At 37.7% G+C, this 23,258-nt stretch overlaps 1 protein-coding gene across 4 annotated transcripts in view; it reads right to left on the bottom strand.

Moving 5' to 3' along the window:
- Positions 1 to 23,258, bottom strand: part of RAD50 (RAD50 double strand break repair protein) — a 97,137-nt gene that overhangs the window by 45,433 nt on the left and 28,446 nt on the right. For 3 of the 4 annotated variants that reach the window (XM_040444426.1, XM_040444425.1, XM_040444428.1), the window contains 10 exons: positions 22,247 to 22,422; positions 21,264 to 21,501; positions 14,426 to 14,615; positions 13,899 to 14,025; positions 13,069 to 13,262; positions 11,132 to 11,242; positions 9,572 to 9,664; positions 9,377 to 9,490; positions 3,476 to 3,603; positions 1,968 to 2,192 (listed from right to left, as the gene is read on the bottom strand). In XM_040444426.1, the coding sequence (XP_040300360.1) occupies positions 1,968 to 2,192; positions 3,476 to 3,603; positions 9,377 to 9,490; positions 9,572 to 9,664; positions 11,132 to 11,242; positions 13,069 to 13,262; positions 13,899 to 14,025; positions 14,426 to 14,615; positions 21,264 to 21,501; positions 22,247 to 22,422 (1,596 nt within the window). The remainder of the gene's footprint in view (positions 1 to 1,967; positions 2,193 to 3,475; positions 3,604 to 9,376; positions 9,491 to 9,571; positions 9,665 to 11,131; positions 11,243 to 13,068; positions 13,263 to 13,898; positions 14,026 to 14,425; positions 14,616 to 21,263; positions 21,502 to 22,246; positions 22,423 to 23,258) is intronic. The other variant, XM_040444427.1, reaches the window with a different exon arrangement.

Below are 23,258 nucleotides of genomic sequence, written 5' to 3'. Positions count from 1 at the left end.
ATCAACTTAGAATTAAATACTTACATGTAAATAGCAAAAACTAAAACTTTTAGAAGAAAATATAGAAGTAGGGTAGGATTTCTTAAGACACAAAAAGAACTAATTAGAAAAGATTTGTGGGGCACCTGGGTGGCTCAGTCGGTTAAGCATTCGACTTCAGCTCAGGTCATGATCTCACAGTTTGTGGGTTTGAGTCCTGCATCAGGCTCTGTGCTGACAGTTTGGAGCCTGGAGCCTGCTTCTAATTATGTGTCTCCTGTTCTCTCTGCTCCTCCCTTGCTTGTGCTCTGTTTTTCTCTCTCTCTCAAAAATAAACATTTTAAAAAATTAAAAAAAAAAAATTTGTGGGGTGGCTGGGTGGCTCAGTCTGTTGAGCATTCAACTTCAGCTCAGGTCATGATCTCACAGTTTGTAAGTTCAAGTCCCTTGGTGGGCTCTCCACTTTCATTAAACAGTCCACTTCGAGTCCTCTGTCTCCCTCTCTCTGCTCCTTCCCTGTTCGCACTCTTGCGCGCTCTCTCTCAAAAATAAACATTAAAAATAAATAAATAAAATTTTAAAAAAGATCTGTGAATTCAACTAACTTTAAATCAAACCTGTTCATTAAAAGACACTGTAAGAAGGTGTAAAGATGAACATAAAAAGTTTGAGAAGATATTTATAATACATATAACTAAAAAAAATTGAAATGCAGAAGAGATAAAGAACATATGCAGATCACTACCACTCTCATTAAGACATTACAAATAGGTGAAACACACAAGCATTTCAAACGGGAAAAAAAAGATTAAACGTGGAAAGATGCTACAGAGAACAAACTGAGGGCTGCTGGAGGGGAGGTAGGTGGGTGGGGTTAAATGGATGATGGGCACAAAGGAGGACACTTTTTTTGGATGAGCACTGGGTGTCATATATAAGAAATGAATCAATGGGTTCTACTCCTGAAGCCAAGATACACTGTATGTTGTTAACTAACTTGAATAGAAAGAAAGAAAGAAAGAAAGAAAGAAAGAAAGAAAGAGAAAAGGAAGAGAAGGAAGGAACAAAAGGAAGGAAGAGAAGGAAGAGAAGGAAGGAAGGAAGGTAGATCATCAGAAATCAGGGGACTGCAAATGAAGACCAAAATGATTTACCATTGTAAACCCATCAGATTCACTAAAACTAATAAACTGACAAAATCAGTGTCAGACGATGCATCAGAGAAAAGCTTTACATTCTGCTAGCAGTGCAGTTTAAAGTCCTTGGAAGACAAATTTAACATTATTTTGTAAAATTTAGTGCCAACAATTTTACTCCTACGTATGCCCGAGACAATCTCATACTTTTGCTCCAGAAGACATCACAAGAATGTTCCTAGCAGCAAAGGTTCTATCAGTAAAGACCTAAAAATAGCACAATATGTCCATCTCTAGGAAAATGGATACAACATGGTGTACTTCCATGACAATTTTGTACATCAGAGAAAATGAATGAATGAAGTATAGCTATAAACAACCTGAGTATATAAAAACCAGATAAAAAAGGCAAATCCTTGAAGAGGACACAGAATATGGTATTTTTTTTAAAAGCTAAAAAAAAAAAACCCAAAGTACATATGATAAAATTATTATTATTATTATTATTATTATTATTTTGAAGCAGAGAAAGCAAAAATCTATGTCAGTGGTTCTGGGGAGCGAAGAGGACAGAAGGTTGAGATGAGGAGCTACTAAGTGGATCCCACCTAGTAGTAATGCAAGAGTTCTTGGAATGGGTGTGGAGGGTGGTATCAGGAGTAGTCTTTAAGATTTTAATGCTTTAAAACTTAACTTTGTAACTTAAGCATGCATGTGTATGCGTACACACATATTTATTTCCATTCTTTGGTATGTATCAACTATATATAAAAAAGTAAGAAAAGGGAAAATATGACTAAAACATGCTAGCCGATACTGCCGTGGAAACCAAATCCCCAGTCCATTACTTACTGGTCAAGGGTCTTATAATAAATGTCCAGATCCTTGTTCACAAGCTCTGTTGTTCTCATGACAATCATCATTTCCCTGTACTTTTCCTCCGCATCCCGAAATTGAGGTTCTCGAAGTTCTCTCTTAAAATGTATAATTTCTTCCTCATAACCTTTCTGTCGCCCTATTGCCAAACTGTGATTTCTTTTTATATTATCTATTTTTTCTTCCAATTTCTGATGATCACTACAGAAGGTAAAAATGACAATTAAAGACAATTTTTAGCTTTTAGCAGCCTGAAATGGAAAAGCTGGATCTTTTTAGATATATAATAAGTCTCCTTATTAAGGCTTTAGTACTAAAGAAAATTTTCTTCCTTCCCAAATCTCTGAAGCATCCAGGTTTCTAAACAGCTGATTTCTGTGTGCCGAATAAGGAACTCTGAACACTGAACAAATTCCTTACTTTAAGCACTAACCTAAAAAAAAGTGATGTCAGTGATTAAATTACAAATTCACAGAATTCTGACTGTGAACCAAGAATGCACAATTATCAACACTGAGAAGTTACTAAGAAGGGTCATCATTTTGTTCACAGTACATCAGAGACAAAATACAGTTTCATCTCAAACTATTAGTTTCTGTGGTATTAATAAAAGTTTGTAATCTACAAAATCTCACTTGCCCAAATAGAAGCATAATTATAACCCCAAAAGGTAAAATACACAAACTTTTCTGATAAGTTGGGAGGTAATACAGATTTGAATATGTGTTTTAAAAACCTTACTCATTTAACAGTTATGTATTAAGCACCTCTTATTAAGCACTGTTCTCCAGTTTATGGACATTCTTACAGAACTGGCCTGATTATGTTTTGTTGATATTTCTGTTGCACGCTAGTTGAAGACAGACTGGAAAAAGATCAGACCTACTTAGTAGTCTGAATGAATATAGACATCACTGTTATGTACCAGGCACAGAAGAAGTTATAAAAATACCTGGCTTTTCTTCAGTAGCAAAGAATAAATTGTTTCGATTTTAAGTATCTTCTAAAAGCTTCACTCTTTCAACTTCTAACAATGCTAACAATGCAATGTTAAAGAGCTGAGGCTTGGGAGCTAGGATATCTGGGTTACATTCCAGGCCTTCATCATAATTTCCTGTGGATTTTTTTTTTCTGGGTCTCAATGTCCTCATGCTTTAAAAATGAGACTGAAGATGAAGAGCTCTTCCAGTTATAAAGTTTGATTTTTTCAATATATGAAAGAGATTTTTAAATAGCTAACTGGGGAGATCTGGGGACTTTGCATTTGTAATCCTGCCCATCACTCCAGTATGACTACAAATTCTTTATCACTTCTTTGGTAATTCAATTCGTAAAGCCCTGACATATAGTTGCATAAAAAAAATCCATTCACCTCCCTGTAAGCCTCAAGGTAGACTTATGCTAAAATTCTTTTTTAAAAAATATACTGAATATTGTTTACATTTCAATAAAAAGATCTTTAAAGGCTCCTTTTACAAACATACTTTTTCATTTGTAAGACCTGCATTTGACCCATTTCCTTCAAATGCTGTTTTCTTTCTTCTTCAACTTCTTTTAGTTCCTCATTTCTTTTTCTTAAAGTAAGGTTATCTTGTAGCCATCTTTCTTGTATCTAAATAATATTAAATTGGTTAACAAAAACAATCAAGTTACCAACATGAGACTCAATATACAGCTGTTGACAGGTGGTACTAATTCTGCCTTTACTTGGAATCATGTTAAACTCAACAGAGGGGGAATAAGCCACTGTGAAGGGATCTTGAGGCCTGGAAAAATATGGCTGGGTCATAAATACACAAAACAGATATTTAAAAGATGAAATAAAAGAATATAACTAGATGTTGTAGTATTTTATACTTAATGCCTCATTGGATCATCTTGCATGGGAACCCCACAAGAGAGACTACTGATGTAAAAGATCACAAGAGAGAAATATACTATCAGTCTCCCCCACTTTTTTTCCCCTATTTGTATCTGTCCCCTAACATGTACCAAGGTTGTAAGAAGCGTTAGGTATGTCAGATAGACCTTTACTTTCAAGCTGACAAATGACAGTCACAAGACAGTCAGAAATTTCACAAAAATAGTATATATCTACATAGTGATGACACTTTCCCTGGCCATTGAACTGAATTGAAAAATTTAAAAGTTGGCTGTTCTGAGTACTTCTGTCCTTAAAAAAGAAACCCAGTCACTTAGCGGCAGCAGCAACACCAAGATAATTATTTCAGTAATTACCCTGGTGATTGTGGACTAGGCTGTCAAGAGCCAAACAAATAGCTTATAAGGTGACTCTTTGGAATGTAGACAAAAAAATCTTGCAGAAACAGGTTTGGCTCATAAAAGCCTGAATATAGGAAACTCATCCCAAGTTCACAGTCTGGACTTTTCAAAGAGGAAGCTAGGACCCTCCTGCAGTAATCCTTGCAACTGAAATAAACTCAGTGGTGTGGGAAGTGGGAGGGAGGGGCAGACTTGTGGCAGTTATCTTCTTGCCAACAGTAATGGCACAGGAATTACTAAGGAATAAGGATCTGGGAGGTGAGTGAGAAGAAGGGAAGCCCAGGACTTCTGTCACATGCTTAAGTCTCCCATCTATGATTCAGTAATTTGAGATAGGTATTTTCTTAAACTGTCATTAAGGCCACCTTCAGTTTTCCTGCAAACAGTAATACAAATATACATATAAATGATACAGTTGTAAATGTCCTTTTGTTGCCAAGGCAACCTAATGTACCACTGCAGCTGCTGTGACTTTCAAAAATTCTCCCATAGTAGACTATGCTTGGACTGTTTCATTATTAGTAACAGAAAGCTAAGCATTTCTTTTTTTTTTTTTTAAGGTCAGCTTCTAGTTGCCCTTAACTGTCATTCTGGAAGACAGTATACAGCACGGTGGTTAAGGAGCAAAAGTTTTGGACTCAGGTACATCTAGGCTCAAATCTCAGCATTACAAAGCTCTCATATTTGATGACTTTGGGCAAATTAGTTTAAATTCTGAGCCTCAGTTTACTTATAAGATGGTGATAATAATACCACCTGTCATACAGAGCTGATATGAAGATTAAATGAGTGAACATATGTAACCAGCACAGTGCCCGACTCAGTAATTGATAGGGAAAAGCTTTTTGGGTTAAATGTGTCCTTGAGAATTCCAATTATTGTTTACAAAACAAACTACTGGAGAAAGAGAAAAGAAAGCCAGATGCAGTTATAATACAACAGAACTGTTTTTCTGTTATAGGAGCAATTTGACAACGTACGGTCAAGTTCTCCTTCTATTGTTGCTTTTGTGACCTGGGGCAAAAGTTCCTTTCATCTAAGAAAGGAGGGAGGCAGGTTATTAAACTACCAAATTTTTTATTCTGTGGACTAAATTTAGTAGAGCTTAATCATGAAATAAGGTACTGTTAGGCTCAATTTTAAATATTAACTCCAGTCATCCAGCTCAGATGACAGTTAATGCATGCAGTGGGATACCTAAAGCAAACCTAAAAATTAGCTGCCTCCTAGGCAACTTTGATAAAATAGCACACTGAATAGATGCAGTTCAATGCCCATCAAGTCTGGTTGGGAAAAAGACCATGTAATTCTAGAGGATAGCTTGGAAGCTCGCAATGCTCTAGCTCAGTGACTCAGAACCCCTGGGGAACTTTAACAAAGCATACATGCCTCTGCTCATGCCCCAGAAATTCTGATTTATTGGCCTATAATGGAAACCCAGACATGTATATTTTTAATAACACAGGTGATTTTTTTTTTTTTTTTAGAAAACTGAGATGTAATTCATATACCATACAATTCACCATTTTAAAGTGTGTAACTCAGTGGTTTTAGTATATTCACAAGATTATGCCACAATTACTACTATCTTATTTCAGAACATTTACCACCCCTGAAGGAAATACACTAACACATTAGCAGTCAATTGATTCCCTTCTCTCTCCTTCCCCTAGCCCCTGGCAACCCTAATTTGCTTTCTGTCCCTATGGATATCTGCATTTCATATAGAAAGAATAATACAGTATGTGGTCTTTTGTGATTGGATTCTTTGATCACTTAGCATGTTGTTTTCAAGGTTTATCCATGTTGTAGCATATATCAATATTTCATTCCTTTTTGAGGCTGAATAATTTTCCATGAGTGAGGGTTAATGTTATGTGTCAACCTGACTGGGCCATGGGGTGCTTAGACATATGTTTGGAAATGTTGGTGGAACATTATTCTGAGTATGTCTTGAAATGAACATTTGAATTGGGAGACTAAAACAGACTGTCCCCCCCACCCCCGCAATGTGGGTGAGCCTCATCACATTAACTGACAATGACCTGAAAAGAACAAAAACCTCCAAGTAAGAGGTAACTTCGCTGGCCTGAATGTCTAAGCTGGAACAGTGGTCTTTTCCCGCCTTTAGGCTTGAACTGAAACCTTGGCTCTCCTTGTTCTCAGGCCTTCAAACTCAGACTAGAACTATACCATTGGCTTCCCTTGGTCTCCATCTTGCCAACTACACATCTTGGGAGTTCTCAGACTCTACAATCACGTGAGCCAATTCCTTATAATAAACTCCTTTATATAAATTTGTATATCGGTATATATCCTATTGGTTCTGTTTCTCTGGAGAACCCTAATACATATGGATATACCACATTTATCCATTCATCAGTTGATGACCATTTGGGTTATTTCCATATTTTGACTACTGTGAATAACGCTGCTATGAATATTCTTATACAAGTTTTTATGTGAACATGTTTAAAATTTTCTTGGTTGTATCCTGGGAGTGGTAAACCCAAGTGATTCTAATGGGTGCCCCTAGTTCTCTAAACACTCCAACATTTATCTTAGGCTTTAATCACACCACCTTCCAAAGAACACCTCATCAAGGAAAGATAAAAAAAGATGCTGAAACACACTGTGTGGGGGAAAAAAAAAGCAGGGCACCTGAGTAGCTCAATTAGTTAAGCATCTGACTTTGGCTCAGGTCATGATCTCACAGTTCTGGGAGTTCCAGCCCAGCATCAGGCTCTATGCTGACAGCTCAGAGCCTGGAGCCTGCTTTGGATTCTGTGTCTCCCTCTCTCTCTCTGCCTCCTGCCCCCCCCCCCCAAAATAAATAAACATTAAAAAAATTTAAAAGCCCCAAGACATTTGCTAAAGACCTATTTTTATTAATCTACACAGTGTCCTTCTTGCCATAAATGCCTATGGGAGACATTTTTCTCTGGTTTGATTACAGGGAACTGGTTTCCTTTCACCTCTGAGACAATGTAAATCTTAACTTTGTGACTTCCCATCTTCACGTGACTACTAAAATCTTTAACAAGCATATCACATTTCATGGGCTACATTTATATACTTACTACTCTCCTGGTTTTACCTTCTTGTCCATATTGCCATAGTGTCTCATTTTTCCACTAACTTAAAATGTTATTTGGCATTGCTCTATGTATATAACTTACTAAATAATTTCTGGAACAAGGAAGGTTACAAAAGTAAACTAATACAGTCAGATCTACTAAAGTTTAGACCATCAACTTAAGGGTCACAAATGGGCAAATCTTAACGACCTCTACATATGTTTATATATGGAGGAACATGAACGATTTATAGACTGTGATTTTAAAGTTTTTTTTTTTTCAACGTTTATTTATTTTTGGGACAGAGAGAGACAGAGCATGAACGGGGGAGGGGCAGAGAGAGAGGGGGACACAGAATCGGAAACAGGCTCCAGGCTCTGAGCCATCAGCCCAGAGCCCGACGCGGGGCTCGAACTCACGGACCGCGAGATCGTGACCTGGCTGAAGTCGGACGCTCAACCGACTGCGCCACCCAGGCGCCCCTAGACTGTGATTTTAAATAGACCATCCCTATGTAAACTAGTGAGTAACTAAACGTTGTTATACACACCATCATATATTTATAGTTATTCAGCATTTATGAGATGGCAAAGATTTACTTTTTTTAAAAGATTTTATTTAAAAAAAAAAAACTTTATTTTATTTATTTATTTATTTTTTTAATTTTTTTTTCAACGTTTGTTTATTTTTGGGACAGAGAGAGACAGAGCATGAATGGGGGAGGGGGCAGAGAGAGAGGGAGACACAGAATCGGAAACAGGCTCCAGGCTCTGAGCCATCAGCCCAGCGCCTGACGCGGGGCTCGAACTCACGGACCGCGAGATCGTGACCTGGCTGAAGTCGGACGCTTAACCGACTGCGCCACCCAGGCGCCCCCAAAAAAACTTTATTTTTAAGGAATCTCTACAACTAACATGGGCTTTGAACTCACAACCCTGAGATCAAGAACTGCATACCCCACTGACTGAGCCAGTCAGGCACCTCTAGGTGGTAGAGATTTACTTTTCACTAATATTTATATATTTGAAATACCTGGCCCTATGGCTAGAAGCCCTGCAGACAGGTGATAGAGCTGATCTTCAAAAAGATTTTAACCATCATTTATAACTAGGTGATTAAAGCACTCATATAGCAAATTTTGTTTAAAACAGCAGGAAGAAAGAAATGATACAGCTTTTAAAGACATTAACTACAATGCTTACATAAGGAATTATCTTTAACAAGATAATTTCTCAATGTGATTTTAATTACAATGCAGAAATTAATTTCCTTAATAGGGAAAATGAAATAGGAATCAATTGAAAAATGACTTAATATATAGATATTTTGGTTGTAACTTTTAAGATTATTATACCTCCATCCTGTTTCGTGTGACTTTATCTTGCATTAAGAAAAGAAATAAAAAATAAAGATATATGTAGGATATTCATTGCCACCACTTGCAATAAGAAAAAAGTAATCAACTTACGGTACACACACAAAATGGAGTATTTCATCATCATTACAAAGAATGTGGTGGGTGGATGAGATGACCTGGTATGTAAGACCAAATTGCGCTAAGTGAAAAAAGGTGTAGAATATCAACAATGGTATGATCCCATATGTAAAAAGTGTATATACACACACACACACACACACACACACACACACACGTACACACAGATAATGATCTACCCACCTGTTGATATGAATAAGCAACTTCTATACGAACGAACAAAAAACTGTTACCAGTAATGACATCCAGGAGTGAGACCGGGAATTGGCAGAGGGGAGGGAGAATTTTAATTTATAAAATTGGTTTAATTTTATGTTTAAAATTTTATATTTAAAATATTTTATGTTTATACTTTTACTAAATGTGTCTTTTAAGAGAAATAAAATTGAAAGGAAGAAAAGACTATGTTCTTACAACTGCTTTTCTCTGTATGTATGTTTATCCAACGGATCTACTGAAAGTAAAAGTAAAAATGAAAACATAAAGACTGGCATAAGTGATATCATAAGCTACTAACAAAAAAGACCTACCTTCTGTGTATCAATATCTTGTCTCATGATTCCCATCTCTTTATTTATATTTTCTTTGTGTTTCTCACATTCACTTAGTTGAGCTATCACTTTATTGAGTTCATTTTCTTTTTGCTACAAAAAAGAAAATTCTTTGAAGAATTTTTACAAGAAAAAAAATTATAAGTAAATAAATAATTTTAAGTTTTAAATTACCTTCTTATACTCATCTTTCCCATCTTGAATATAATTCTCAATATCCTTCATATAACCATGAATATTTTTAACTTTCTCTTTGATATCATTCATCTGTGAAAATATATTTTAGTATTTATTTAATACTAATGTTTATTTATACCAGAGCATTTAAGAAGATTTATTTCCAAGGAAATAAGGTAACAAAAACTTCATAGATGAACACAGTGAAACACTGGCTTAGAAGCTGGAGCTTTGTGTTCCAGTTTCCATCAACTGCAAATGTTATAATCTGAGATAATTCCCCTTACTGTTTATGGGAATGGATTAAAGAAATCTCTATTCTCAACTTCTATTTTAGATCAAGAAGCAAAATAATTTAATATTAATCCTTACTCTAACAAGAAGTTTTTTAAAGTTTATTTATTTTGAAAGAGGGGGGAAGAGAGAGACAAAGAGGCAGAGAGGGACAGAGAGAATCCCAAGCAGGCTCTGCACTGTCAGCATAGAACCTGTGTGGGGCTCAAACCCACGAACCATGATATCATGACATGAGCTGAAACCAAGAGTCAGACACTTAACCAAATGAGCCACCCAGGTGCAACCAGAATTTTTTTAATTTTGTAAAGTTTATTTATTTATTTTGAGAGAGAGAGAGAAAGTTGGGCAGGGGCAGAGACAGAGGGAGAGAGAGAGAAAGAGAGGGAGAGGGAAAGAGAGGGAGAGGGAAAGAGAGGGGGAGGGAGAGGGAGGGAGGGAGAGGGGGGGAGAGAGAGGGTGGGGGGAGGGAGGGAGGGAGGGAGGGAGAGAGAGAGAGAGAGAGAGAGAGAGAGAGAGAGAGACTCCCAAGCAGGCTCTGTGCTGTCAGTGAAGAGCCTGACACAGGGCTTGAACCCACGAACCTCAAGACCATGACCTGAGCCAAAACCAAGAGATGGACGCTTAACTGACCGAGCCACCCAGGCAGCACCCCCCAAGAATTCTTTTTAATGTTGTTTGTTTATTTATTTATTTATTTAAAACGTTTTATTTATTTTTGAGACAGAGAGAGACAGAGCATGAATGGGGGAGGGTCAGAGAGAGAGAGAGGGAGACACAGAATCAGAAAGAGGCTCCAGGCTCTGAGCTGTCAGCACAGAGCCCGACACGGGGCTCGAACTCACGAACCACGAGATCATGACCTGAGCCAAAGTCAGACGCTTAACCGACTGAGCCACCCAGGTGCCCCCAATGTTTGTTTATTTTTGAGAGAGAGAGACAGAGCACAAGCAGGGGAGGGGCAGAGACAGAGGGAGATACAGAATCTGAAGTAGACTCCAGGCTCCAGCTGTCACCAAAGACCCTGATGTGGAGCCTAAACCCACAAAGTGCAAGATCATGACCTGACCTGACATCGGACGCTTAATCCAATGAGCCACCAGGCACCCCTAATGAGAATTTTTAATGTTAGGATTATGTCACAAATCTCAAAATACTATTTATCTTATGTTTTTAATTTCATGTGAAATGCTAGTATCTAACATCATGCTCTGAACATAAGTTTAATATATGTATATAACAAAAATATAAATCAAATCTTACTTTATCCTGTGCTATTTTGTTGCTTGTATTTTTTTTATTGATTAATTCTTCTTTTTCCTGCTGGAACTTCTCCAATGTGGTTTCTAAAGGGCTTAACTGCTCTTTAGCATCCTAAAAATATAAAATACAGAATTTTATATTATATTCCATTATCTTATTTCAGGTGTCAGACTTTATAGTCCTAATCAAAGTACTTTGTATGTACCAGGCTTTAAAAATTAACTCATTTGCTCCTTCCAAACACTCTATATAAACCCTACCATCCCATATTTCAGATCAGTAAACAGGCATACAAATGATTTGAGGTCACAACAGCCAGTAAATGAAGAATCCAGTATCCAAATTTCGTTTAGCTCCAGAGTCTTCTTCTTAGCCCTTATGCTATATACTACTTCAGCCAATGACTTGATTCCTAATCCAGGCCATGTGCTCCCAGTTATATGGGTATGTGCCTTCAGGTATAAGTTTTTATGAGTTTGTAGGGGCACATGTCAACTCTAAGTGGCCAAAGAAGAGGAATGCTTTTCAGGTCAGGCCTCTCTTTTACAGATGGGAATATGATGATAACAGATAGTTTTGTCCTTAAGCTTACTTTGCTAAGGCTAAATAGATATTTTATGGTAATAAAAACATACAGGTATAATGATGTTGGTGTGTCCACACCTATTTTGGAAGTAAAGTAACAAACTATTTTACTAATCAGGAGTCTACATTATTCAGCCTTGTAACATCTCTATAGCATAATTACATGATAATCAATGTTCAAAACATGAGCCTCAAGCACTTTAAGATAACTAATGAAATATCTAATGAACCCATAAAAGTAGAGACAATTCTTTAAATTGAGTGTTAGGTATATTTTTTCGTAACGAGAAGAGGTATGGTGTAGTGTGAAGTCCAATGTCTTAGACACTGAAAACCTATCTGAAAACCCTGCCTCCTACTAGCTGCATGAACTTGGCTAAGACATGGGACATCTGTAAGTCTCAATCTCTTTTGTATAAAAGAGATTATAGCCACATATCTCAAAAGGATTACTAAGACACTGAACTCTTTAATGTCAAAGGGCTTCATAAACAGAAAAAAAAAATTATACAAATGTAAGGTATTACTATTTAAAATTTTTTTTTAATGTTTATTTATTTTTGAGAGACAGAGACAGAGTGTGAGTGGCGGAGGGACAAAGAGAGAGAGAAAGACACAGAATCTGAAGAGGCTCCAGGCTCTGAGCTGTTAGCACAGAGCCCAACGTGGGGTTTGAACTCACAAGCCGTGAGATCACGACCTGAGCCAAAGTCGGACACTTAACCGACTGAGCCACCCAGGCGCCCCAAGGTATTACTATTTTATATCACACTCTAAGCCTCTGATAATTTGTAGTAAAAAAATACTTAAGAAACATTTATAATATTTAATGACAGGTTCAGTAATTTATTTAGTGCCCAGTGAATGTTTATAATTATGAAAAAAACTAGGTAAGATTGTTATTTTGATTAATCTAGATAAGGAATGCCAAATGATTTCCATTCCATGTGCCTGCTCACTACATTGGGAAGGACTCTGAGACTACATCTCAAATCAAACAGAAAAAGTGTTATGAGTGGGAGGCAGTGTCTGCCATGGATAGAGTAATCTGCAGGTAAGACAAATGTCCCATACAATCATGTATGTAGTTAGCCAGCCACGCGCTGACCACCTCCAATGACAGGAAATTCACTAATTAACCAGGCAGCCAATTCTTGCTTATTATGGCCAAAATCCTCCCAGACATCTTTACCTATTAGTACAAGTTCCATCACCTAGGAGCCATGCAAAGAATTATACTATTTTCATTTGATCCTCACAATATCCATAGTTTTAGCTACTACAGCAATAAAGAGCACTTCATGTGTTTGAACTAAGGTAAAAAACATATATGTATGTATGAATCTTTTTACCTTTATCTCTCTGAATAAGGACTGAACTTCAGTGGATAATTCCACAGTCTGCTCCTCCAGTTGCTGACGACGTTGTAAATTAGTGGATATCTGAAGTTTCTCTGACTTCAGTTCATTTGTTGTACTCTTTAAGTGTTGAATCTGTTCCTGCTGGTCCTGTATAAGCTTACGATTCAATTCAATCTTACTGGAAACTGCATCAAAATACATTCACACCGTGACTAATGTTAAGGATACAGAAAATACTACAAACAGCAGCCTTCCTTATATGGATTCTATGGAATTCACACAGGCTGAGTTTCCATGGGTCCCACCCCCTGTAGTAAAAAATGCTACAAAACCCCTCTTGACCAGCCATGGGTAAGGATCACAGGGCAGAAACAGTAGAGCTCCTCTGACACTTATCATTCAAAACCTCCCATCATTTAAAATTTGTTGTGCAGGGGCGCCTGGGTGGCGCAGTCGGTTGAGCGTCCGACTTCAGCCAGGTCACGATCTCGCGGTCCGTGAGTTCGAGCCCCGCGTCGGGCTCTGGGCTGATGGCTCAGAGCCTGGAGCCTGTTTCCGATTCTGTGTCTCCCTCTCTCTATGCCCCTCCCCCGTTCATGCTCTGTCTCTCTCTGTCCCAAAAATAAAAATAAATAAACGTTGAAAAAAAAAAATTAAAAAAAAAAATAAATAAAATTTGTTGTGCAAAGCAAGGAAACTTCTCTTTTGAGAAAAGAGTGGATATACTGTGGACTGGAAGAACATAACAGATACAAAATTTATGATAAAAAGCATAAGCTGGGATCAAGTCTCTATGCGTACATGAAGACAGACTCTATTACCTGTATCTAACTTGTGTTGTTTTTCTTGTTTCTCCTGGTTTACTTGCTGGACAGTTCTACCCAAGTCTAGTCCTTGCAGCTTAGCTGCTTGCTGTGCAATTTTTCTTTCAACATCTTTAAGTTCCATCTTAAGAATAAAACAGTTATTTCCTTTAACAAACTTGCTACATTATAATTATTCAAAATCTTAAAAAACTGCTATTATTTTAAAATCTAAATCTGCAACTGATTTCAGATATAATTTTAACAAAGTTTAATAGGATGAAATGAATTTTAATAACTTAAATGACAAAAGCAAACTGACTAAAATGAAAATAAACAGGACTACTTCTTAACTCTCATATTTATGAATGAAACATCGAAACCCAGGAATGTAAAGTTTAAGCAGACTATCTGCAGTTCAGGACAGGGAACTCTAAATGCAAACTATACGTGAACACGATGTACTGTTTTTTACCACTCTCACATTTCACATTTAAAACACCAGGAAACAAGTTTTATTCTGCCTTAAACTACAATAAACTTACCTGGAATCTTTCCATAATTGTAACATCTGTCAGGCATACTTTAGCACTTTCTTCTTCAGGCATTATTGTGCCCAAGAGTGTTTCCTGTTCTTCTATGTCATTCTTTAAGCGCTGTATGTCTCTATTGACATTTTGCAGTTTGTTTCTTAATTCTGGTATTTCCTTCTCCTTCAAATCAATTATGCTTTGCCTTAACAGAGAACACACAATTAAAAATAAGCTATCTAGGGGCGCCTGGGTGGCGCAGTCGGTTAAGCGTCCGACTTCAGCCAGGTCACGATCTCGCGGTCTGTGAGTTCGAGCCCCGCGTCGGGCTCTGGGCTGATGGCTCAGAGCCTGTTTCCGATTCTGTGTCTCCCTCTCTCTCTGCCCCTCCCCTGTTCATGCTCTGTCTCTCTCTGTCCCAAAAATAAATAAATGTTGAAAAAAAATTAAAAAAAAAAAAAAGCTATCTAATGTTTTTTTTATCATGAAACGGAAGTCCTAAATTTTTGGCAAGAATATCATAGAAGTGACTGTACCCTTCTCAGGGCATCTCATCAGTGAGGACATGATGTCATTACATCTTATTACTAGAGATGTTAATCTTGTTCACTTAGGTAACATGGTATCAGCCAGATTTATCTGCTATAATGTTACTATTTTTCTCTTCGTAATTAATAACTTATATTAGGAGAAATATGTTGGGACTATGTCATTATCTCATTTCTTCTCAAACTTAAGAAAAGTTTTTTTTTTTTAAATGCTTATCTTTGAGAGAGAGATTGTGCGCAGGGAAGGGGCAGAGAGAGAGAGGGGACAGAGGATCCAAAGCAGGCTCTGCACTGACAGTAGAGAGCCTGATGCAGGGCTTGCATGAACTCATGAACCATGAGATCATGACCTGAGCTGAAGTTGGATGCTCAACTGACTGAGCCACCCAGGCGCCCCTCAAATTTCTGCCCACTCATTTTAGTATCCGATGGCATATCTTACTCACAAAAATTACAATATTCCCCCCTACTTCTCCACAGGAGATATATTCCATGATCCCTAGTGGATGCCTCAAACCCACTTATATACAAAATGAACCTTATATATACTGTTTTTTCCTATATAGACAAGTCTATGATAGAGTTTATAAATTAGGCACAGTCAGGGGTGCCTGGGTGGCTCAGTTGGTTAAGTGTCCAACCACCTTAACCTTAGTCAGTTTGGCTCAGGTGATGATCTCGCAGTTTGGGAGTTTGGAGCCCCGTGTCAGGCTCTGTGCTGACAGCTCAGAGCCTGGCGCCTGCTTCAGATTCTGTGTCTCTCTCAAAGATAAATAAACACTATAAAAAAACCCTTTTTTTAAAAAATAAATTAGGCACAGAGATTAACACTATTAATAAAACAATTATAACAATATACTATAATAAAAGTTATATGAACGTGGTCTCTCTCAACATATCTTATTGTACTGTACCCTTCCTCCTCTTGTGGTGATGTTAGATGATAAAGTGCCTATATGATGAGATGAAGTGAGGAGAATGATGTAGGCCTTGTGACTTCAAGTGAGGCTACTGTTAATATATGTCAGGAGGATCATCTGCTTCTGGACCATAGTTGAGCTCAGGTAACGGAAACAGCAGAGAGTGAAACGGCAGATAAGGGTGACTACTGTATACTGTGCACTTTGCCAAACAGAGATTTTCTATAAATTAACTGACCATACTGATCAAAAGTATCAAGATGGTGAAAAACAAAGAATGAAGAGATGCTGAAGACTGCAGGAGCCTAAGGAGAAATAAAAACAATGCAACATCGGATCCTGGGTTGGATCCTGAAACAGAAAAACAACATTAATGGAAAGTGCTGAAATTCGAATATGGTTTGTAGTTAACAGCATCACACAAATGTTAATTTCTTGGTTTTGATAACTAGTTTATGGTTACATAAATTGTGAACATGAGGAAAAGCTGGGTGAAGGGTAGAGGTGAATTTTCTGTACTATTTTTTGTAATTTTTCTCTAAGTCTACAATTATTTCAAAATAAAACGTTTAAAAAAAAGATGGAAAAAAGGAAGGAGACCACTCAGCCAAATGCCACATGGGATTATGGTACAAAAGCTGTTAGCCAGTTTATCGCACCTACTGTAGCTAATGGACTACCACTCTGGTGGCAGGAAGACTGGCTCCACATCTAACTTTGTTGAACCTCTGAAACAAAATTTGTATTTAACCCTAAAAAAAAAAGCTATCAATTTTATTTCTGAAAAATTCCAAATTCTTAATTAAAAGTTAGTACAATAAATTAAATTGATTTCTAATGGAGTCTTACAGTAAACTAAAGGAAAAACCCAAAACTCAAGAGTTAGCTCTGGCACACTGCTATGGGTTAACAATTTTTAAAAGTCTACACTACGACCAAGAAATGCCAACCTGAACTGATCTGTGGCAACAGAAGACCTATAGTTTGTTATGCCACTGAGATGAAAAAATTTCCTGAGTAATTATGAAGGTATGCAGATTCAGAGTAATTCCATGCTCACATTACTTCCTGAATCTTGTGGTCATAGACCATGAGCTGGTCTTAAAGTATGTTCCTAGTATCTAAGCAGTGACATGGCTACGATAGCCCAAAAGACAGTCAAGCATTCACTTGACTGGGGACATCTTTGTGGAAAACTACAGGTATCCATTCAATTGTAACCCTATTTTTACATTTTCACATGCACACAAAAAACCTCTAATTGATGTGGTCCAGATTTTGATGCCTTCTTTTCTGATGATTACGTAAGATGCTAAAATAAGTATCATAAGAATAAAGACGTTTCCCAAAAGAATGGGGTATTGAGATTAGGACTGTGTTCTTTTGTGTAAAATTTTCAGAAACTCAGTTCTATTTTTGTGACAGCATTCCTTTTCCAAGGGGCTTTTAAGTAAAAGAAACCAATACAGATATGCTTGGGTGAAAACATCTTTCAAAGCAATGGGGAAAAATGAGTTTTTACTGAGCTGTCATAATAAATAAACCTGACTCAGTACTAAGCAAAATGATAAACACGTATATTTTCATCTGAGATTTCATTCACGATGATGGTCTTAATATATTAAGTATTGATGAGTTTTGGCCTTTAAACAAAAATATTTCCCTTGGGGCGCCTGGGTGGCTCAGTTGGTTAAGCATCCAACTTCAGCTCAGGTCATGATCTCATGGTTCGTGAGTCTGAGTCCTGCGTCAGGCTCTCTGCTGACAGCTCAGAGCCTGGAGCCTGCTTTGGAACCGTGTCTCCCTCTCTCTTTCCTAAAAGTAAATAAATATTAACAACAACAACAAAAATTTCCCTCAAAGAGGATAAGCAAAATCTGGTTCCTCACTACCTCTCTGAGCTCATCGTCAACCATTTTCCCTTTGGCCTCAGGGATTTTGGACTGCCTGGACAAATATCGTCCCTTATTTCTCTAGCTAGCTCCCTTATTTCTCTCATGTCTACACTCAGTTGTCACCTTCAACAGCAATTCCCCTCTCACCACCACTCAGATCTTCTGTACTTCCTTACTCTGCTATATATTTTTCTCCAAGGCACTGATTTACCTCTTAGACTACATATTTATTTTTCTAGCTTCAGGATATCTTACTTTGTGTGTAGTGACCAGAGTGGCATATAGTGGCCACTCCAGATACTAGGGTACTATATGGATTAGTCAGCCACGAGTACTTTGACATTCCTCCTAATGAGAGGTGCAGTCTGTGTCCTCTCATTGAATCTTGGCAGGCTCTGTGACTACTGTTGACCAAACAGTCAACAACAGAAGTAACACTGTGCCAGGTTTTGGGCCCAGGCCTTCAGACACTAGCAGTTTCTATTGCCTGTATCTTGTACTACTCGATCTTAGGATCCTTCATTTGGTAATCCAACCACTCTGCTGCCAAAAGCCCAAAACACATGTGTGGGCCATGCGAGGGCATTGTGTTTGACAGCCCCAGCTAATAGTCAGTGTCACTGAAAGTCATCTGAGTGAGCCATCTTGAACACTGAGCCCAGTAGAGACTTGAGATGACTACAGCCAACATCTGACTGCAACTGCATGAAAAACCCTAAGTGAGGAACTACCCACCTAAGCCCAGTCATGCCACAGAAAATCCTAATAAATGGTTGTTGTGAGGCACTAAGTTTTGAGGAGGTTGTCACGAAACAGTAAATAAGTGAACAGATACTACAGCTCTCATTCATTCAGCAAATAGTTACTAGTATTACAACACAGAAGGAATTAAGGAAGTAAAGCAATGAATAAAGTATGTACCCTACACTGAGAAGGGGAGCTCTGATGGCAAGGGTCCTAAAATATAATACAATGTTGATTTCTGCTACTTATATCAATATGACACAGAACTAAGCTCACATTTCCTCTAAATGCACTTTCTACCAACTTGACATTTTATCTTTTACTTAATCTTTTTCCTTTCAAGATACTGCCTTATTCCTTTCCCTCCTTTTCATTCTCAAACTACTGCTTTTGTCTCCTTATCACATTCTCTCTATAGCCTTCAATAATCTAGTTTTCACCCTGAAGACTATATTAGTTATCTATTGTTACATAACAAAACATTCCAAAACTCAGCAGCCCAAAACAACAGCACTTATTTTAAGATCAGAAACAGCCATCCGGGTACTTTTGGCTCAGGATGTCTCACTGAAGTGGTAGTCAAGCTGCTGGCCAGGGCTACAGTCATCTCAAGGCTTGACTGCTGGAGAATCAATTTCCAAATGGTACTCACTCGTGTGGTTGTTTGAAGGCCTCAGGTCCTTGTCAAGTGGGGCCCTCCACAGGGCTGCTCATATGGCAGGTGGCTTCACCCATTTCCAAAAGAAAAGGCGAGCAGGCAGCTAGTAGTGTCTTATATAATTGAATCCTGGAAGGGACACACTACCACTTCTGTATTTTATTGGTTACACAGACATATTTTATTGGTTACACAGACCAATCCTAGAACGTGGGAGAAGACTATACAAGAGCATGAATACCAGCAGGTAGGGATCACTGGGGATCATCTTGGAGGCTGGCTACCACAATCTGCTTAGATTTTTCTGACTTTTTCTCCTGAAATTTCTCTTTGGTTTTCCAGGACAACATACCCTCCTGGCTTTCCTGCTTCAAGAGTAGTTCTCACTCTTTTTTTTTTTTTTAAATAATTTTAAGTTTGTTTATTTATTTTGAGAGAGAGAGTGTACAAGTGGGGAAGAATCAGAGAGAGGGAGAGAGAGAGAATCCCAAGCAGGATCTGCACCACCAGCACAGAGCCCGATGCAGGGCTTGAACTCACTGTGAGATCATGACCTGAGCCGAAGTTGGATACTTAACCAAGCCATCCAGGTGCCCCACATTTTTTTTTTTTTTTTTTTTTAGAATGTATTTATTTATTTTGAAAGAAAGAGAGAAAGCGTGTGAGTTAGTGGGGGAGAGAGGCAGAGAGAAGGAGAGAGAGAGAATCCCAAGCAGGCTCCAGGATGTCAGCACAGATCCTGACACAGGGCTCAATTCCATGAACTGCGAAACCATGACCTGAGCGAAAACTAAGAGTCAGATTCTTAACTGAGTTGTTCTCACTCTTATCCATTCAATATATTAACATGAGATTAATTTCTTAAAACACATTTTTCATAAATCCCTAAAGATGACTCCCTATGACCTATCAGAGGGAGTTGTAACTAGGTCTGAACATAATGTAGCCCTATCTTCCTAACTTTTGGAAATCAACCTCCCCACATGATTCTGCCAACTCTAGATCACCTTTCTATTGCAGCACAGGTAATGCTCCTCTCCCCTTCACACACACTGTCCTCATTTCTCTCTCCACTTTTCTTCTGTTAATAGAGTTGAACCAACTTCCCTATGCTTTATATTCCCCTCCCATCTCGTTCTCAAAATCTTATTCTCATTCTATAGTCCACTGGCTTCTCTCTTAACTAATGTATTTGTCTGAACCAATTAAGTACTTTATTAAGCCCTGCTTTCTAAATATTCAATTCTGAGAGCTTGTCTACTTAGAGCATCAGCTCCTTAGAGACTATGTCATATTGGTCTCTGTGACCAGCTGCATGCTCTATATTGTGGGAGACAACAAGATATCATCACAGACTTTCTGACTTGATCTGATTTATAAAGAGACCATCATTTGAATTTCTTGAATAAGTGAGGGAAAATAAACAATACAAATCACTATGATTCATTCTTTTAGAAAGTGGGAAAGACATAAAAATATAGTTTAAAATTTCTTTTGGGGGAGCTTTCTAAGACTTTAATTCTTTTGCTAGGTTTAGAAAGTACCATACTAGCAAAACAATTCAAATTCTGTCAAAATTTCTGTTCCTAAGCCAAGTCTCAGGAATTAAATAAACATACACACAAAACAAAAGAAGGTTAAGATTATATCTACCCTGTGAGTAGTTTAAGAAGTTTGCTCACCTTTAAACAAAATAGTTATTTTATTATCACATAAGTTATTTTACTTATCACATAAATAACATGAAAGGGGACATACTGGCTGAGAATCCTGACTTGAATTTTTACTCATTCAACACATTACTCAACACCTAAAATATGGCCAGGGACTGGATGGGTACCTTTTTTTTTTTTTAATGTTTGTTTATTTTTGAGACAGAGAGAGAGAGACAGAGAGAATCCCAAGCAGGCTCTGCACTGTCAACATAGAGCCCGATGCAAGGCTCAAACTCGTGAAATGTGAAATCATGACCTGAGCTGAAATCAACAGTCAAGTGCTTAATTGACTAAGCCAACCAGACACCCCTGGATGAGTAACTTTTACGGTGCTACTGTTACATGTACAGTAATGGTAAACCCATATTCTCACCTCATCGGGACAAGTCCCAGCATTTCATCACGCCGTTTTTCTTTTTTCTTTAGTTCCGATTCTGTTGACTTGAGTTTATCTGGAGCAAGCCGCAGCTTAGACTGTAAATCACTGATGACTTCCTGTAATTCAGCTTCTGTCTGAAAAACCCTCTGACAGACAGGGCAACATGACTGGTTTTCATCCGTTAGCTGAGTAATGAACTGGGAGTAAACTGCCGTGGCTCCAGCCAGCATGGCTATTTTAAGAAAATAAATATTATTACCAGTGAGAGGAATATAAAATATAGTTTTGTCATGATGGTTATAATCCTTTCCCATATGTATATGATTATTCTTCCTTTATAAACACATTATAGAAATAAAAATTCTCTGATATTTACATAATCTTTGAAAGGACACAATACATTCAGATTTGTATTAATTACTTTCTGGTAACACACAAAAACTGTAACAAAATTTTAGAGCATATTATGTGCCAGAAACTGTTCTAAGAGCTTTATACTAATAATCTCATTTACTCTTCCCTCAAACCCTAAATAGTAGGTAATTATGTCCTCAGATGATAAGTCTGAAGTAAAAGAAAGATTTGATAATTTGCCCAAAGTCACACAGCCATCAAGTTGTAGAATCAGGACTAAAGCCATTTGGCTCCAGAACTAAATTTTTAAATCTCTCATCCTTAACAGTTACCTGTGGGTGAAAATTCAAAAGTGTCAAAGTACTTCCATATTATAAAGAAGGTAACTTAGGGCACCTGGGTGGTTCAATCGGTTGAGTGTCCGACTTCAGCTCGAGTCATGATCTCACGGTTCATAAGTTTGAGCTTCGCAACAGGTTCTTTGTGGTCAGTGCAGAGCCTGCTTTGGATCCTCTGTCGTTCCCTCTCCCTGTCTCTCCCAATAATATTTATTTCTCTCCGAATAATTTTTTCTCTCAAAAATAAACATGCATATAAAAAAGTAAAAAAAGAAGGTAACTTACCTCGTTGTTTTGAGGATTTTTCAATGTCTTCCTTAAGTCTGTCTAAATCACTTTCAAAATCCTGGCTACCACAAACATCAAACAGCTTGTCTTCATAACTGGACAACTGCTCTTCTTTCCTTTTTAGTTCATTATTTAAATGATTTTTATTTTGCTCAGCTGAAGCTAGTTCTTTGCTAAAATAAGAACAAATATAGATTACAATTTTAAAACATGAGAAATCAGTTTGAAAAGTTTGAGTAGGTAGGTAGGACCCTTTCACAATATCACTTCCCTTCTCTCCTATAAGAACTTCTCCTTCATCCCTTCGTTGTTGCTGTCATCTACTTAGGTCTCATCATCCATTCCCTCTCATTCATGGAAGATTTTGCTCACTAGTACAATTTATCTCCATTCCTCCTTTTTTTTTTAATGTTTATTTTTGAGAGAGAAAGAGAGACAGAGTGTGAGCGGGGGAAGGGCAAAGAAATAGGGAGACACACATAATCCAAAGTAGGCTCCAGGCCCCAAGCTGTCAGCACAGAGCCCAACACGGGTTATGAGATCATGACCTAGGCCTAAGTTGGACGCTTAACCAACTGAGCCACCCAGGCACCCTTCTATTCCAACTCTTAAATATCATCCTAGCCAACCTCCATACTGACAAAGATCACGGTTTTTCACTTTGCAGGTTATGATGCACTAGGCAAGGCATGTAATCAATATAATGCATTACATTCAGCCTATCTTAAAAAATGAAACAGAATAAAATATATTGGAGCAGAATGAGCATAGTTTGGACATGTACTATTTTGAGAAATTTGTTTCAGATGAGTGTGTATGAATGCATGTGTGTTGTATCTTGATACTTCCCATTTTGAGACACAGTAAAAATCTGGAAAAATAAAAGTAACTAATACAGATGATGCTTTGATCATCCTAGTAACTGAGCAATGTCATCAACACCACTATCTTAGCACCAAACACTGTTGGCCACTTCCTTGAAAGTCTATTTTCTCAAGGCATCAAGAAC

This window comes from Herpailurus yagouaroundi, unplaced genomic scaffold (assembly GCF_014898765.1).
Source record: "Herpailurus yagouaroundi ecotype Mexico unplaced genomic scaffold, PumYag 192, whole genome shotgun sequence".
Lineage (NCBI taxonomy): Eukaryota > Metazoa > Chordata > Mammalia > Carnivora > Felidae > Herpailurus > Herpailurus yagouaroundi.
Note: the sequence above shows the minus strand (reverse complement) of the source record. Positions and strands in the feature narration are given on the sequence as shown.